The sequence below is a fragment of the Gobius niger genome (assembly GCF_951799975.1).
Source record: "Gobius niger genome assembly, chromosome: 3".
Taxonomy (NCBI): Eukaryota; Metazoa; Chordata; class Actinopteri; order Gobiiformes; family Gobiidae; genus Gobius; species Gobius niger.
In genome coordinates this window covers 23,752,182-23,770,924 of record NC_136854.1, presented here as the reverse complement: position 1 = coordinate 23,770,924, position 18,743 = coordinate 23,752,182, and the positions used below count along the sequence as shown (strand labels likewise).

Below are 18,743 nucleotides of genomic sequence, written 5' to 3'. Positions count from 1 at the left end.
TATATATATATATATATATATATATATATATATATATATATATATATATATATATATATATATATATATGTTATTATTGTCTTTCTAAGTTGGCCAAGTCCTTCAATAAAAGTATGCCATATTGCAGAGGACATGAGTCTAAAACGGTCTCACTCCCCGTGCGCATTGCTGTGAAAACGCGGCTGCAGTGGGAATACCGTCAAAGTGACACATTTTTTCAATCCAAACTTGAACTCGTGGCGAACGATGACTTCTGCTACAGTGATATTACAGATACGCGTTGGCGTGGTTTGAAATCAGAACTGGGTGGGAGCGTGAACACCAGAGAGAAAGCAGAAGGGAGGGAGGGGGAGAGAGAGCGAGAAAACTTTCCCTAAAGTTCGAGTGGAGCTTTCACTGTGGAGCGAGTGAGTGAGGCGGGGTTTCTGCCCAGACTGAGCCACAGCAGCTTTGCAATGCGGCACCGCAGCGATCCTCCATCCAACTTTATTATCTACTTCTCCAGTTCTCATCTCTAGACTCGACCATGTACTCTCCTTACTGCTTGACACAGGTACGGACCCGCTGTCGTTTCGACCGCTGCTCTATGCATGCTTGAGTTTTCCGGTTCGTGTCTGTGCGCGCTTCACTTCACTGGTGTTGTTCTTTTACGCCGTGACGTTGCTTGTCATTTCTTGCGAACCTTTGTCTTTACAACTCTGCGCCCTCGCCGTGTTTGACCTCGCGCACTTTTGGATCGCTCTCTTCCAATTCTTTTAGAACGGCTGCCTCCTACCAAGTTTTTCTTGCGTGTCTCGTAGCGCATGGTTTGGAAAGAAAATGGCGCTTCACCCAAATCTATTTAATATAAAACGAAGGATGGGAAAGGGAGAAAGTCAAGCGCCTGTTGCAAGTTAACAGTTATTTACAGCCTCTTAAACCGAGGCTGGAAGTTCAAGTCCACCTCGAGCTGTGCCAAAGTGGACAGCGGGACACTTCTTGTTTAGGAAAGGACGTGTGCGTGAGCAGCGGTCTGCCGGTCTTCCGCCGTGTCTGCACTGACCGAACGGGGGCCTTTAAGGACAGTGGACACATTCAACTACTGTCCACCATGTGTCATACATTTCACCGCAGCGCCCGACTTTCAAAATATAGTAGATCAACCATTAGGGCGACGGTTAAAGTGGGCGTGTGTTACAGTGAAGTCACCTCAAATGACACTTGACCTTTTATTAAATCTACAGCCTATTATTATGTTGTTTTAGACAAATTACAGTGACGCGTGAAAAAGGATTAGGTTTGTTAATGAAAACATCTATACATTAGTGCAATAATCAAAATATAGATGTGTTTATATGCTGTTTATGTGTTTGTGTAGGATTTTGTTTTTTTCATTGGAATTAGACCATTATAAAATGACTCCATACTGAGTTGGTGTCGAATGTATCTGCCACCTTTCATGCTATGAGAACAGGAGAAATACGTTTTCCTCCACTTTGAACCGTTTACCGATTTCGGGCCTCCTGACTTTTACGCACGCACGTCTCCTTGGCACACGTTTCTTTCTTTCTTCATTTTTTTTCTTTTTCTTTTTTTTCTTAAATTCTTTAATTAAAATGATTTTCATTTCAGTGTGTATAGAATATGTGTAAAAAAAAAAGGCTACATTGAGCCATACTAGTCTGCTGTTGAATAGATGTATTTTTTAGTTGAGAGAATGAAAATATGTAGGCTATTTTGAAAAAGATGTTTTATTTAGGGTTATAGAACCAATTCATCAAAAGTGTTTTCTATTTAGTCACGCATTATGTTTTCTATGTTACCTTAAAAAACTAAATCAATATGAGCGCTCCACTGAAAGGTCAAGCTTCATGTGACCTTTCCGGCCTAAATGGTTCTACAAACATTGTTTTTTGTTTGTTTGTTTTTTGCCTACATCCTCTCCATAAATCCGAATTAAATACAGCTACAGCAGTGAGAGCCAGTCCTTCGGTGCTTATAGCCAGTGCTTTCCGCACACGGGCAGAAACAGAGTTAACAGGAGAGCAGGACGCGCACGAGGCTCCTAGGCCGAGCAGCGTGTCTCGGGCATGCCGTTCATGGACCAAGTAAGGATTGTTTGGACACTACACATCTTATAAACACACACCTGTCTTTGTCCGTTTTTCAGCAGTCGATTGATTTTGTTGATGAACAGTTCCTGAAGGGAGACCCCACTGCGCTCTGTGTGATCTATAGGCTTCTTAGTTCAAGCCTCTAAATGAAGGCTATGTTTCAACATTACTGCATTATTTTCACATGGAACAACTATTCGATTTAGGGTCACGTCAACCATTTATTCAATTTTGTTTGTTTGCCTATTATTTCCGTTAATGGAACATCTCTCGGCCCTTTCTCAGTTTAGGAAAAAAAGTCTTTATTGGCATTTTCTCTCGTTAAGGTTTGTGTGAGGTCTATCTATAACCTGTAGTACACAATATAGTTGCAGATAATGTGATTTTTTTCTTTCTTTTTTTTTGTCTCTGAAGGACCGATGTTTCGTCGACACAATTAAATCAATGATACATTTGATTTTGACTTGCAGACTCCGCCTGATACGCTGCAGACAATTTTCCGAGCCTGTTTCTATCAGACTGAGGTCCGCATCGAGTTTCCTCTTTCTTTCCATTAATTAAAATTAATTGGCAGAAGATCCTCTCCCGCACGAGCCTTCATGAGCGTGTGCTCTCATGTGCGTTATGGCTTCTTCATATTGATCTTCTTTTAATGGTGCTGCCTTTAAGTGTTTTCCCATGTCACGCCTATATTCAGCTATATTTGGGCTTGCTCGTCAATTATAGATAATTAACGTTAAATTTGTATTATTATTATTAAAATGTTTATGAACTTGGCAAGTGGCGTCTTTACACGCTTCTAAATTATGTGCTGTTTTTGTTGTGTATGAATCTAATTAGCCAATGTATCTCACCTAGCACAGCTGTTCACAGCATAAAGATTTTGCTTTTATGTAGCTGTTGAATAATTACTGATAACAAGTAAAAGCTCTTTAAACCACGCAAATTTCATAATTCATGAGTTTAAAAGCTTTGTTGGACCGGTCTGATAGGTGACGGACCTGCACGCCGATGTGGACTGCGCACTGAGAGCCAAGCACCTGAGGCTGCACGCTTTCATGCACTAAAGAGACTGTTTCTTGCGTCTGCATTTAGAGCATTTGCATAAAGTTTTAATGCAGTTTGAAGGTCATGGAGGCGTCGTTAATTAAAACTTTTATGTGCTGCGCTTTGAAATCAATTACTCTAGTTAAGCCTTCCTACTTATCCAAATGAGATGTGGGCTGTTAATATAGGCTGCGCGTCTTACTGAGCTCTGCCAACTTTTGAAGCTTTCTGAAAACTCCGAGATGTTAGACAATCTGCTGCAGATTGTTTAACTGTTTGAGTTCAGTTCACACAAAAACGCTCTTATTTACTGGATAAGCGCGTTATGTCCAACAATTTGTGGTTCTAATGTCTTTTAGATTTGGAAATCAAGTGATTCCTTGAAATGCACTCAGCCTGGCATTTTGGCAAGACACATCGTGAAATCTATACGCAGTATAGCTCTGCCATGTAGCCATGGCAACAAGGAAATAAATAAGAGATTTTGTTATATCTTTGGTGGAAAGATAAAGGCTTCATTTCAACAAAGCGTCTGTGAATCACTGCATATGGGGAAGCAACAGAAGTCTGGATGGCAATATGCAGAATCCCACACACTATTTTTAGCCTGTTGTCTAAATTAAACCCACTTAAAATGTTTTTGTGATCTTAGTTTTTTCTCTCTCACAAAGAGTAGCTTATAAAGCATATCATTTCAAACCTTGACCCTCACTGTCCATGTCCTTTGTCTCAAATGGACCGTTGGGTAGTGCCGTTGTAGGCTTGATCTATGACACACCAGGCCAGGTCTTTGGCCCCCACACACGGACATACTAATCACACTAGTTAGTAAAAGCTGAGTGCAGCAGTGGGCTGTTGTGGACAGTTGGTGGAAGTGCTCTGCCAACTGTGCCAGGACGTCAGGCCCGACCCAGAGGTACATTGTGTTCTTTTGACTTATTCATTCTTTCTGCTGGAGGCCGACCAGGTTCCCCTTCTTCGACTTGGCCCAAAGTGAGAGTTGCTATAGGGAAGCGGGGGAGAGCGCGAATGCACAACATGTCCATTTCAGCTTAACAGTTTGAATGATTTTTAATTACATTTCCCTGATTTGTCTTGCATGGGGAGTTAGTGTCCAATCAGGTTTGCTCGTGCGCACTGTGCAAAAAAAAAAAAATCTAATTTCAACACAGAGAATTACTTTTTTTTTTTTTTTTTAAATCAGGACAATGTGTGAATGTGGTGCTGTTAGTCAGTGGTTCCCAACCTTTTGTCCTTGAATCCCCTACAGCTTGTGCCAGTGACAGACCGAGCCCCAGAACAAATCGCCCCACAAATGAATCAAAAACATGACGGAAAAAAAAATGCCTTCAAGAATTGATTCCATACAAATTAGTTTTCCGATCTTGTGCTTCTTCCCATCATCCGTGTGGAAGTTTTACTGTTACATTTGCTCAAATTATAATTCTTATGGAATGACCTTCTGACCAGACAAAGCTCTGGTTTGGTGGCTCAAGTGCTGGATGTCACTCCCCGCTCTTCTCCCTCTTTCTCTCTGTACCGTCCGACCAACAATCGGAAAAAATGTTTACTATATATTTTGTAAAAGATTTGTCATGGAAGAATGTTCATCTTTTGTTCTTCTGTCTATAGCTGTGAATGTCTTTTTTCCCCTTTTCTGAATCCTGCGCTCTGATGCACTGTCTGTCCCTTATCTGCGCAGTCTTTCTGACCACCCGTACAAAATGGATTCATCATGCTTAACTAAGGCAATTGGCACAGCGGGGTAATAGGTGCTTGTCCCCTGGATGGATAACCGTGTGTGTGTACGCCTGTTTGCCTGTCCTCTGCCTCCTAGTGTGGATTAGGTTTAGGCTGGTCTATGGCCAGTGCAGCCGGCGGCCCCTATAGCGCTCTGGTGTTGCTCTGCGATATAGTTGCGTTAACCTCCCCATACGGCACACACATGGACTGGAAACACAGGCACAGGCACACGCTCATGTGAAATCAGACTTAACACTGGCTGTGTGTTACCGCCAGATAGACAGCGGGCATGTGGCTTAGAATCAGCACCGATAGAATCACTCCATCATACCTCCATCGGAGTCTTCGAAACGTATCATATTTTTGCCTTTGTCACCGTCTTTTGGCTAGAGTTAAACTTGATGTGACAGTCTCTGTACGTGATAATTGAAATTTCTCCCGTGTGTTGAGATCGTTAATTATGTTTTCCCCCCAAAATGGATCATCGAATGTGCAACAACATGAAGTTCACAGTCATTTAAAGTGTCGGAGTTTGAAGTGAGAGGACTCCATGTGTGACGGCGCCCTGAGAAGATCCAGCAGCTGCACCTTCCTGGCTTCTCTTCCTCCCCTTTCCACCTCCTCAATTAGCTCCTTCAGGACCAGTAACGGTTGGTGAGAGGAGGGCTTTGTGTATAGGGATGAGCCGCGCTTGTTGTTGTTTGTCCCGTGTGCGCCCCATGCGTCCTCCTCCTCCATCCCCCTACGCTGTCACCCATTGGTTGTGTTTTCGCTCCTTTTGATTTTCTCTGAAGCTTTTTCTCTTCTTTTTTTTTTTTTTGTGCGGGCAACCTCGCTGAATGGGACAATGCAGTCTAGCGTGAAATTAAAGCTCTTAGTTAGTTTGGAGTTGCTCAAAAGAGGATTTTACACATGCATGCATTCATACACCCTCCCATGCGCTATAGATATAGTTAATTAGAGGAAGTACACCCTATGTCGAGCATCAAGGGCCAAATTAAAAGAATAGGGGGCGAGCTCGGTGTGTAAGATCTAGGCCGAATCATCTCAGTTAAGATTGTTTTTTATGCTGCGTGAACAGTAGACGAGTGAACGACAAAAACCATCAGTCTGATTGGCGAGATAACTAATAAGGGATGGATTCGTGACAGATTGGTGTTGCAAATGGCGACTGTTTTCCTTTGCATTTTGGGTATAGAGCCTCCAGCCTAAAGTCATCACTATGCATTTGACTTGTTACTTGCAACACCGTCGGTTTAGGATCTTGAAGGCAGAAAAATAGATGTGATTGGAAATGATGGGACACAAAACAGGAAAAGTTATGGGGCGGCCGGCTAGCGCAGCAGTTTGCTCTCTCGTTTTACCGCAAGAAGGTCCTGAGTTCAATCCCAGGGTCCCGGCAAATGCAGAGGACAAACAGGGACAATGAAGTGCACTTTGACCTCACATTTTGCACATTTTTGAAGGCAGTCCTGGGCCCAATGCTAATGGCAATTGGTAATAAGTCTCAATTTATATAGCGCTCTTCCATCTACATTTGGCACTCAAAACGGTTTTCCATCAAACACTCACCCATTCATTGGTATTAAACGGTATTTAACAGTGTGCACCTGTGAGAGCAAGGCCATGGTTAAGAGACAGCCCGCTCTACCATCTCAGCCACTAAGTGCGGGGCTTATTCTGCTTTCTAATCAGATAACTGTCCTGAGAACCCAAACAAAAAAATGTAAACATAAACAACTTTTACATATATGATTTGTTTTTGTTTTTGTGAATATAAAACATATAATTGTCATCAGTAAAACCAGTACTTCATTATCTGATGTTAACCTCAGATCAGGGGACACAGATATTAATGAAATATATACATACCCCACCTTTAAAGTCAATATAAATAATGATCTAGGCACTTGATGAACTGTAAATGTTCTAATTGAAATAATTCAATTTGCACAGGCTTTGTAAGGTCATTTATTTCAGCGGCAGAGGCAGATACAGAGAGCAGTAGCCGGAGTAGTTGACATTGCCTGAGGGACACATAGCTCAAATTACCAGCAGTCCTAACAAACATATCTGACACAGGCTACTGCCAGCTCCACTTCCTCATTGTCACTACGACTGCGGGCCCGTCCCATCGACAGCCAGTGTCCAGTGCGCCCGGCGAGTCAGACTGAGTAGAACAAAGTGTGCTGCTCTCTGACCCCCACCACTAACCCCCTCTCTCTTTCCTTTTCCCTCTCCCCGTCCTGTCATGAGTCATTGGCAGCGATCCAGCGGTGGAAAAATCTATAACCCATTGCGTAATATACCATATCTTTACCTTGGTTGAACCCGGTGCAAGATCCACAGCTGTGAGCGCACGCAAATAGAGGCGAGTGTGTGGAGCAGACAGGCAGACAGGCGCAGAGAGAGTGGCTTCTTTGTGGCCAGTTTGCAGCGTGTCCCTCATATAAACAGAACAGTGCCACAGCACTTTGATGGAGGACTGTAGAAGATGTATTTTTCTAGTTGACAGATCAGAGCAGAGTGGTGCCACAAAGAGAGATTATTGAGCTCATTGAGAGTTGATCGGTTTGAACTTGTGCTTTTAAAATGACATTCAAAGTTTCACAACTTGATTGAATCTCTCGCTTGCATGTGGCTGTATTTTTACAATAATGTACTTTTCTCATGAATTTTGACTTGTTTTGGAGTGAGTGCCTGGCTCACACTGCCGTCCCCTCTAGCAGCACAGTGTTTGAACTCCGGAGGGAAAGAGTGTAATGTTTTTATTGGACGCTTTCTTTGTAGCCGTAGTTACTGCCTTTCCAACTTCTCTGGCAAAAAAAGTAGTTTTGGTCCCGTTTATTGCCATATTTCTCACACACACACACACACACACACACACACACGCGCACACACACACACACACACACACACACACAATTGGTCACGTCAACCGTTGTTCAAAAAACTTTGTAAAACTTAGTTCTTGATAATGGTATTTTGCATAAGTCTATTTAGTTTTTCTTTGTCTAATATGATCCAGTGAGTGAGTAATTATAGGAATCCCCGGCCTGGATTATTGTGCTGTAGTTATTGCAAATGGTCGTTTGTTAATATATTTTCATTCTTCCAACAATTTTGTTACTGTTTAGAAACGTTTTTTTTTTCTTTAATGAAATAATTTGCTATTCAACTTGTGTCTTGTTACGGGGTTTGGTCAAAGCTGCTTGATGAATGTGTGCTTTTGTAAAAACACAATACAAATCTTTCATAATAATTACATATTCTCTTTCATGTGCACTTTGTTGAATTGCATGAGGCCTTACTGGTGATAAGTTTGTGTTTATTGACTCAGGGGGAGACAGGCTGCGGTCGCGCGCATAGCAGCGGTGTACGAGTGGCACCGCTCCAGGCTTGGGGGAAAAAGTGTGTGCTTAAAGTACACACAGGCCTAATTATGCTGATTTAAGCATTCTTGTGGTCCTCCCTCTGGCTTGCGGTGAGTTAACTGGCAATGGGACGTCCAGCAAAGTGCGAGGAGATTGAGATTTGAAAAAAAAAACAGAAGAAAGTAGAAAGACATGGGGCAAGAGTCTCCGTTTAGAGATCAGAAGTTGCAAAGACACAGTATAGTGGCGTTTATGTCGGTAGATTTTTTTTACTTCACCGTTCACGGCTGGTCTCAGTAAGGGGGTAAGGGTGCTCCATATTTATTTTTATATTCACATGTTATGGATTGCTCCGGGAAAGGGCTGCCCCGATTCCCAGAAAGAGGAATTAATGCTGTTTGAATTTTCTCTCTGCACCTAAAAGGAAAAAAAAATCAAATGGAGTTGAGGAGGTTGTGAAAACCAAACCACCGTTAAATAAGCAAACTGGGCACAGTTCAAAAGGGGCCGTTGTTTGTGGAGTCTGTGCCTCCTGGACAGAGTGTGTGAGTGCACCTGTCCTGTCGGCGTACGGGTCCACTGTGTTAAAGCAGGTATAGTTCATAATATAGATTTAGATGCTTAATTGCATGTGTGCACGGACAGATATTTGCACATTATAGTAAACACAGATAATACAGATGCAAAATGTACACTTACAGGACAAATATGGTGATTTATTACAAAGTAATAATTCCTCAGTACTGTTGTAAAGTGTGTTCTGTACCATGATCCATTGCGTTTGTAATAAGAAGCAGCTGTACCTTGTGTAAGCAGTATAGCAGCGTACATACAAGGCCTGTTCTGTCTCTGGCTCGGTCTGTCTCAGAGACACTAGTCTGTGGAGATGGATGCTTTTGTCTGTGTATTTAGGCCTGTTTCACAAAGGTGATAAACCCTCCTAGAGACACCAGTTTGTTCTCCGTGAGCTGCACATCAAACAACACCAAGCAGCATATGTTTCTCCTGAGAGAGAATGCTCTCGTCTAGACCCCATTTGTATATGTTGGTGTTGCTCTTTCTCGTCATATTGCAGACTAGTCTCTTCTACTCCACTACACCTGATGCTTTTCAGTCCTACACCACTCATTTTTGCATTCCCCCAGGAAGAGCCGTAGTCTTATCTGGGATATGTTGGATTTGGTGAGCTTAAAAGCCACTTTGCAAACTCCCAATCTGCTTCTCACAAGAACAGAGCAGGTTAGCTACAATAAACCGCTCAAATGCCATATTGTCGTATTAAAATGCTGTTCTGCTCTTTTTTTCTGTGCTTATTTGCACATATTAATATTTGACATCATACTGTATTGCAGTAGTTGATAGATAGACATATCATGTCATTCGAGTGAGAATATGCAATTTTCCATATTGATATTGCTATTATCAATGTTTAAGTCGTGATTTGATCTTGGCCTGATGGTTCTGAGGTCACATTTTCTCTGGGTTAAGTTATACTTTATTAATCTCTGTAGAGAAATCTTGGTTTGAAAGGCTTGAAAACCAAAGCTTCAGACTGAATGTAAGGTTCTTTAATGAAAGACACCCAAAGCATTGTAATTGTGGTGTAATTGACAGCTTGCAGGTTATGCAGTTAAATTATTTTATTTTCACACTGGAGCTGATGATCTACTCTGTATTTCCAGTTTTCTTTGTTCCGGTAATAATTAGTAATTAATTATTTTTTCTTGTATGTGTTGCAGTATGATGCTACCACATGTTTGCATATTTTGAAATATTTGTCTGTGGCGCAGTCACAGCTTTGATGCCACATTTTGAAGTAACACATTACAATTGGATTGTGATGCCAGTTATGATATGCAGAAAAATAAACACAATGAGGAGCTTTGATGGTTTACAAAGATGAGTGAATGTGAGCATTAGTGACTTTGTTCTTAGACCTTTTGGAGCAGCTCCATGCTGTGGGATCTCTGAGACAATGTGGCAGCTTCAGAGGTTATAGGCCTGGCTCTGAGCATACGCCTGGACAGCAGTTTAACTTGTGTGCATGCGCTGGTGTGTGTGTGTGTGTGTGTGTGTTGATGTGTGGTTTTCTCTCTGTCCTGACAGCCAAGAGCCTCAGCACCCTCTGACGTGGCAGTGCTCGCTGTTTTCAGCTCAGCTCTTCATATTATGTGATGTTGTACTAGATTTTCATTTAATCACAGCTTTATAAATGAAGACTAACTCGTATTTCATACCAAACCAGTTTCACAGAGACAGGTGGTGACACTGTAAATATATTACACAGTTTCGCTAAACCTCGGCTCCCTCTCTTCCTCTTCTTAAAGTTAACTGGCCCACAGTCTGGTCTGTAAGTTTACTTGCCTCCTCACTAGCATTCACTCTGCTGCTGTGGCGTTCCAGTGAGCCTCATCTCCTTCAGTTTCACAGAGAGTTGACCAATTAAATAAGGAAAGAAAGTGAAACGATTTGGCAGAAACCACGTCTGACATCTTGTTGGACGAGTACAGTTTCATCACATTACACACACCCTCCCCTCGTGTCACTATATGAATATTTCGCTCTATGTGGTAGCACGGTGGCACAGCGGTTAGCGCGAGTGGTTCACAGCTAAAAGGTCCTGGGTTCGATCCCCAGATGGGCTCTTTCTGTGTAGAGTTTGCATGTTCTCCTGTGTCTGTGCAGGTTTCTCCTCCACTAAAATATGTACAATAGGCCAGGATGAGTGAGTGTGTGTTTGCGAGTGCCATTGATTTATAGAAGGCCCCTTTCACTTTGGCGCTGCTGATTGTCTATTATTGCGGTGGGTTTTGTGCTTGAGCAGAGCTGTACTTGCGGCTCAGAGCTGCACTTGTGGCTGTCTGCTCATGGGGCTGTGGTGCTCATGAGGTCGGCGATGGGAGGTATTTTGGCTGAACATGATCACACGCTCTCCCCACAGCTCTGCACCACCCCTCTGCTTTGAAACCCCACCAAAGAAATAAGAGTATAATATGATAAAGTTTCAGAATGATTTATCTATTGTGTGCTTGGGCTGTGGGGGCTTTTTGTTCTCGTCTCACTCGCCTCTTCCGTCCTGGCATGGCACTGGCCCTGCAGGGAATGCCACTCAAAATGGGCAGAGCGACCTCAAGTCCTCCCATGCCAGCTCAGTGGTAAGTTTCGGGAGGCGATGTGTGTAGCAGAGATTAAGACCCAGTGCTAAGGAAGCCATTTGGACGAGACACCTTTTAACCCTATGGGATCAGAGTGGCAGAGGGAGCGAACACCCTCTCATGACCTCTCACATGAGCAGCGCTGTGGAGACAAAGCCCCGTGCGCAGGCAAATGCCCAGCTCATTTAACCCTCACTGTGCCAGCCTCACACAGAGGAGTTCACATGTATTTGACTACTTCTAAAATGTCACTTGTCATGCAGAATTTGATCTTCCTCCGTGTACAAAACCAAATGACCCAGAGGTGAAATTATTTCATCATTTATACATTCATAGGGTGAGCTTGGTTTGTCCCGAAACACAATGAAGTGAGTAGTTTGCTTTTATTTGAAATGATTTCAATGCTTCTTTAAAAGAAAAAAAATACATTTTTAAAATGGACATAAATGTTGAAACTTCTTGAGCTTGAATTGAGTTGAAAAGTTGAGATGTATGTGATTCGCTTATAAAGACACACAGGCAAATGCGTGTAGCGATGAAGTGAAGAGAAAGAGTTGAGTTCGGCTACAGTTTACCACTGAACGTGCTAAAGTGGGATCGAAGTGAACATTAGTCCTGGTAGTTTTAGTAGTGGGAAGCATAGTGAGTTTGGCTGGAGCTGAAGCATTTGCATAAAGGGTGAGGGCACTCTGCCCGACTTTGGGGAGAGGTTGGCACCTCGCCTTGCTGTTGCAGACTGGCAGAATGAGGAGCGGACGAAATAAAAGAACCAGGGGGAGAGAGAGGGAAAGTCTCAATAGTGCACCTCTTGTGTGAGACCAGGCCTTGGCTGCACTCACCAGGGCATGAGGGAAGAGCATATCTGTGTTCATTATCTGCTCCATTCTGCTCCACTCTGCCATGTTTGAGGCTGAAGGTTCACAGCCCTCACTCTGCTGCCGGCTCAGCTGGTCTGTTGCTGCTGTGGAGATGGGGCACTGCAGGTGTGTGCAGGACACAAGAGGAGTTACCCAAAAACATGTCAGAGTCACGGTCCCTTCAGAACAGCACACTGTCAGAGGGCTCTGTCGGAGGAGGCCCTACAGCACATGTGTGAGGCAGCTCTAAAACATCATAATGTAAACACTGGTACAGTGCACTCAGCATGAATTTAATTATCGTATCCCTTCATGAAACTGCACACCGGCTCTCAGATTCAGGCCACATGTTCAAATGTTGTTGTTTTTTGTTAATTCTTTAAAATGTATCCCATAATTCAGTTTGAAAACTTTAATTCTGATCAGCGTTGTTTAGACTGGGATAACAGAATCTTTAAACTAATCTCAGCTTTATTAAGAGGAGTCGGTTCCTATTTGCAAATCAAAGGTGTAATATTTCAAAGTTATTATACCAGTTTGTTGAGAGAAATGAAACATGCTGCGGGTCCACAGTGGTTATGTGACTCTGGAGCTGTTTAGGGCTCACTTGCTCTTTGCTGCCTCATGCCACAAATGGCTTCCAGACTTTCGCACATAGTAATGCTACAGTGTGTAAACAGCATAATTACAAGTGATGCACAGACACACGCTCTGCATCAATCTGAGCCGATGAGAGACAGAAAAGTTTCTGTCACGTCCAGTGAATCATTGATTTTATGTGGCGTAATGTGGTCAGTGTTGGGTGTGTGAGGCAGAATAATTGAATGAAAAATGAAAGAGGCACAAACAATGTAGCACCTTAGGACTTAATGTCTTTGTGTGTGGATTCACTGCAGACTCTGGTATTTTCCATCTATTTTGACTTTAATTAATGGAACAAAACATATTTATGTTTAACAAAATTGTGAATGTTTGCAATTCTCTATATAATTTTTGACAAAATGTGTAAAATTCTTTAAAAAATTAAAATGTTCAGAAGCACGAGAAATAAATTCCCTCTGTGCATTTCATGCATGAAACACACACTCAGCGCAGGGAACACACGAGTGTTTCTGACTCTATTTAACATTTGCTGAAAATAAATATTATTTATTTAATTTTAATGAAATTTAGCAGAATTAGCCTGTTGTTTATGCACGTGAGTATTATCTGTAATAATTGAAACAATTTAAAAACAAAACAATAAAAACAACAATTATCATTAAGGAGTACATCAAATAATTATTATCAATTGCCTGCATTTAGACTGTACATATAGGCTACATATATGGCTCATATAAAATCATATATAAAATTACATTGAAAAATTCAAACGGTACAATGAAACTAATGTAATTGTAATTTAGGCCTAATGGCCAGGCCTTCTCATCTCCTCGTGACCACGTTTTTCAAACGCCTGCAGAATCATTACTCGTGCGCAACAAAGAAAACTGTAAACGGTGATTTAGTTTATTATTTCAGCAGCCTATAGTCGTTTTTTTATTGGCATTATTAACGATTGTTCTTATTTTTGACGTTCTAATTAACCAACAGGGATATTAATTAAATCTATTAAGCGGTCGGCAACATGTTTCATAGCTGGTTACGCTGTTTCACTCATTGCTTTGACGGTAGTTCATTTTCACATGGTGTTTTCAGACAGCGGAGCATCCTTTTTTTTTTTCTTTAAAACTTTAACCCGTTGTTTTTAGGCCGCAACGAAGTGATCTCTCTCTCTTTCTCTCTCTCTCCCTCTCTCTCCCTCTCTCGCATAGGTTAATGCACAAGTTTGCAGCCTCGTCATGTGAAAGCCACATATAGGCCTAGAGTGTGTTGCGTTTGTAGCACGTTTAGATTCTTCAGGCTAAAAGCCAATACATTTTTTGGGACATAAATCGAGTAAATCAACAACGGGACACACAGGGAGCAGAGAGACGTCGAGAGGCTGCCAGCGTGGGCCAAGTGCGGAGAACGCGCATAGATGATCCGCATTCTCACAGCTCTCTCCCACGTGCTTTTAGCTAGTGAGTCACTTTTTTTTATTTGTTATAAATAATCTTTTTATTTTATTTTACGTATCCTTGCACTGACAAAGCATTTTGTGCCTGTAGCGTCATTTAGTTTGGTTTAAGTGCGTAATGTGGGCACTTCCATCTGGTAACGTAGGCCTAATTTTGGATGCACTAGAGTCGACTGAACCCATGTTTTTTTTTAATTATTATTATTATTTTTTAAATGAAGCAACAAAATGCACATTTGAAAGCGCGGACCTTTAGTCTCTTCAATCGGCGACGGGCCGTAAAGGTGTGCAGGGATAGTTTTACAGGTAGGATTATGTGTGTGTGCAATGCCGTTATCTTTTATTTTATTTGGTGTCTTCAGTGTTGAACCGTGCCTTGGACTAAGAGCACAGGATGGGCAAAGCCAAGAAGGGCAGTTCTTTGCCCAGTGCTGTGAACAAAGGTCACTGAGTGTGGCATGGCAAGATAAGACGAGCTTGTGGTTAAGATACCAGTGAACAAAGCTGGAAACTGCCTGCCATTTCTTCTCAATAGGGTAGTAGAAGTAAAATAATTCGCTTAATTGACTAGCCATGTATTTAGTAGTGTTGGGGGAAAAGTTACTTGTGGTAGCCAACAGCATATAAGAAGCCGCAGTAAAAGTTGTTACTCGTTTTTTCTGCGTCTGTAATGACACTCTCATAATATAAAAACGTGATTCCCATGTAATTCCTTTTTATTTGCTCGAAACTTCCTTATTAAAGTCTAGATCCTTTCTTTGTTCTATAGGCAGCAAACGCACCTGTCATTATTGCTCAAAAACACAAACAAATGTTCTCCCTAATTCCTTCTCCTCATGCTCCTCTTGCCCATATTTTCAGGGGACTGCTATCTTCTTTCTTTTCCACATTTTTACTTGCTCGTTGTGTCCGTGTGAGGCAGGCGTATGCTAGTCTGAACAATCGGCACCCGGCCCGACTCAGCCCGGTCCAGATGGGTCTGCCCCCCCCTGCTGCAGTAGCCCTGACAAGCCAGTCAGGCAGCCAGGCAGTCAGCTCCCCAATCGGGTAGCCAACCAGTCGCTCCCTCAGCCAGCTCATGGGCCAGTGCTGAAGCCTTTGAGCCAACCTAAAAACAACCTGCCAGCCAGTCAGTGGAGCAGCCAGTCAGTGAGCCTGCTCCTCAGTCACACACCGACAGAGGAGCGGGCCAGCCTCAGTCTAATGGTCAGACTGCAGCCAACCAGTAGACGCTGGCCTTTGTGGGGTTTTTTCACACAGACAGCCTGTCCCGCGACACAACATGGGGCGTCAACACAATAACACGGCATATTCTTTAAGTTTGACACATTACAAGTTAGCTTTCTTTACACTCAAGAGTATGGCGTGGTTGACAAAAAGACAATGCCAGGAGAGATTTATGGTTCCCCTGCTGTAATTTTTGTGTCAGAGCAAAAATAATAAGGGCAATATATACGCACAATACGCCATAAGAGATTGTTTTATTGTACGCAATGCTGTACTTGCCAAAACTGCCTTCCATAGGTTTCACCCCCTGCCTCATTTATAGCAATGTAAAAAAGTGCCCAACTCATAAATAATGAGAATCATTGTCAAATTGGTTTCAGAAAGTTGTAATGTATTTCTGCGTCTCTGCTGCGGGGGCTATTAAAAGTGAAGTTACAAAAACAGGAAAAGAAACTGGCAATAATGGGCCAGTTTGGAAGTGAGAGCGCATTTTTAAACGGGAGAGCATGTTTTTGGATGGTATTATTTTGTTGGGGTTGAATGTTCGGTGTGTGTGGGGTGGGGGTGGGGGGGCATTTTCTTTCCCCCCCCCCCCCCCCCCCCTCCTCTCTTTGTTTGTGTGGTAAATCCAGGAGCAGCTGCTGGACCCAGGGTCTAGTGGGATTTTGGGCCTGTGTTTTCTCATGCCATCCCATGCCAAGGTGGTGTAACGCGAGGAGAGAGAGAGAGAGAGAGAGGAGAAAGGGGTGTGTGTGTGTGTGGGGGGGGGGGACACTAGTTGGAAAGATTTGACTGGGCTGATTGTGACCAAGGCTTGTGACGCAGGCATTAGAGGTGGGGGCATTTTGGAGGCGGGCGCTGTCTGGACACATGTAAAATGAATATCCTTTGGACTTTGCGCTCGAACTAGATTGGAACTTGTCTATTTGGCTAATGATGTGCCTTCTGCCCGCACCACACACATAATCCCTGCACTCTCTCTCTCTCTCTCTCTCTACTACCAACGACCAACTCATCCCCACACCACCCCCCCCCACCTCCCTGCTTCTCGCTCTGCCATGTCTCTCTCTCATCCCTCCCTTTCAGTGCTGGGAGCGTGCGTATTGGCTGGGCCGACGGAGACTCTGTGCCAAATAGGTGGGCCCTGCGCACGTTGGCACTCACTCACTCAATGGTTAGAGAAGGAAAGTGGAGAGGAAGAGAGAGACAGAGTTGGAGAGAAAAAGGGGAAAAGAAGCGGCACTCTGGTTTGCCAGCGGTCGTGCACACTCGGGCCAACATTGATTCGCTCTTCTTGTTTTGCTGTTTTTTTTTTTCTTCTTCTCTACTCCTCCGTTTGCACCCCCCATGTCCAGCCCTCTCTCCCGCCACACGAGTGGTACACATATCGTACAGAATTTAACCAATAGCACGCGCTGCTTTGCCAACCTTTTTTTCCGTGCGTTGTTTTTGAGATATTTTTTGACACTTTTGCTACCAGCTTGTTTTCATTTTTAGCTGATTTGCACCTTTTTACTAATATCTTTTTTTTTGCATAGCTTTTGTTTATTTGTTGCTTCAAAAATAGGGTAACTTTTGCGCGTTTTAATTCTTCTCTGCTCTTGAACAGACATCTTGTACAACTTCTGCCACAGTACCTCCTGTGTTTCTGAGCTGGTATTACAACTCGCTCGATCTTTCTTAGCCTTTACCCCCTGCCGGCTTTGGAGGGACACTTTCTCAGCATCTCTTGGCATTTTTATACATTTTTGAATCTTTTTTACTCTACAGTGCAGACATTGTGCCAGTGGCGTGATTTCTAATTCTTTGCACTCGTCGGGTTGAATTTATGATGAGAGAGCAAAATGGTAACTACTCCGTATTTCTTCTTGAACAATATTTGGATACATAACTTTGAATGAATAACTGCTTGTTCCACAATGCTCAATAGTCTTTTTTTATTTTTAATTATTGCAAATGTTTAAAGCTAATATGATTTCACCCCAATCATTTAAGTTGTAAACAAATAAACAAGTATATGAAAATTTAAGACATAGAAGAGAATCTTGTTTTCCACTAAGTTCCTTATTTCCATTGTAAGCTGTAAAGTATCAGGGTAAGTGTGCATTGCACTGTTCAAGGGGACAAGTGCCTGTAAGGTGTGTGTCTCCAGCATCCCTCTCTCTCCTCTCTCTCGCTCTGTCTGTTTGTCTCTCGCTCTCGCTGCTCAGTCTCTGAGTGAGCACAGAGCGAGCGCCGCTCCTCCATGCTGCGTGCCGGTGCTAACTGCCTGTCTTCTCTTTTCCCCTCCTCACCCCCTGTGCCTCTCTCCCCGTCCTTCTCTCCCCCGTTCTCCCCCTCCCTCTGCTCCTCTGCCCTCCCCCCATCCTCCTCTCTGGTCCAGGATGAATTCCACCCCTTCATTGAGGCCCTGCTGCCCCACGTCCGAGCGTTCGCCTACACCTGGTTCAACCTGCAGGCCCGAAAGCGCAAATACTTCAAGAAGCACGAGAAGCGCATGTCTAAGGAGGAAGAGCGTGCCGTGAAGGATGAACTGCTGGGGGAGAAGCCAGAGATCAAGCAAAAGTGGGCCTCACGCCTGCTGGCCAAGCTCCGGAAAGACATCCGGCCCGAGTTCCGTGAGGACTTTGTGCTCACCATCACAGGGAAGAAGCCCCCTTGCTGTGTGCTGTCCAATCCCGACCAGAAGGGCAAGATCCGCCGCATCGACTGCCTGCGCCAGGCCGACAAGGTGTGGCGGCTGGACCTGGTGATGGTCATCCTGTTCAAGGGCAGCCCCCTGGAGAGCACAGACGGGGAGCGCCTAGTCAAATCACCACAGTGTACCAACCCGGGCCTGTGTGTGCAGCCGCACCACATCGGAGTGTCCGTCAAAGAACTGGACCTGTATCTGGCCTACTTCGTCCACACGCCAGGTATGTACCGCTGACGACTCGCCCAAACATGTGCACTCATAGAGACAGGACACACTCCAATACACTAATATATATACACACACATATAAACACATATACACACACACACACACACACACACACACACACACACACACACACACACACACACACACACACACACACACACACACACACACACACACACACACACACATATATATATATATATATATATATATATATGTATATATATATATATATATATATATATATATATATAGTAAAGTTCCA

General features: G+C 43.3%; 1 protein-coding gene across 9 annotated transcripts in view; it reads left to right on the top strand.

The window, feature by feature from the left end:
* Window positions 1-18,743, top strand: part of LOC306960596 (nuclear factor 1 X-type-like) — an 85,793-nt gene that overhangs the window by 8,216 nt on the left and 58,834 nt on the right. For 6 of the 9 annotated variants that reach the window (XM_079553037.1, XM_079553034.1, XM_079553036.1 and 3 more), the window contains exon 3: window positions 17,939-18,470. In XM_079553037.1, coding sequence (XP_079409163.1) covers window positions 17,939-18,470 — 532 coding nt within the window. Of the gene's footprint in view, window positions 1-384; window positions 554-17,103; window positions 17,403-17,917; window positions 18,471-18,743 lie in introns of those variants that run through there. The other 3 variants (XM_079553031.1, XM_079553033.1, XM_079553035.1) reach the window with 3 other exon arrangements.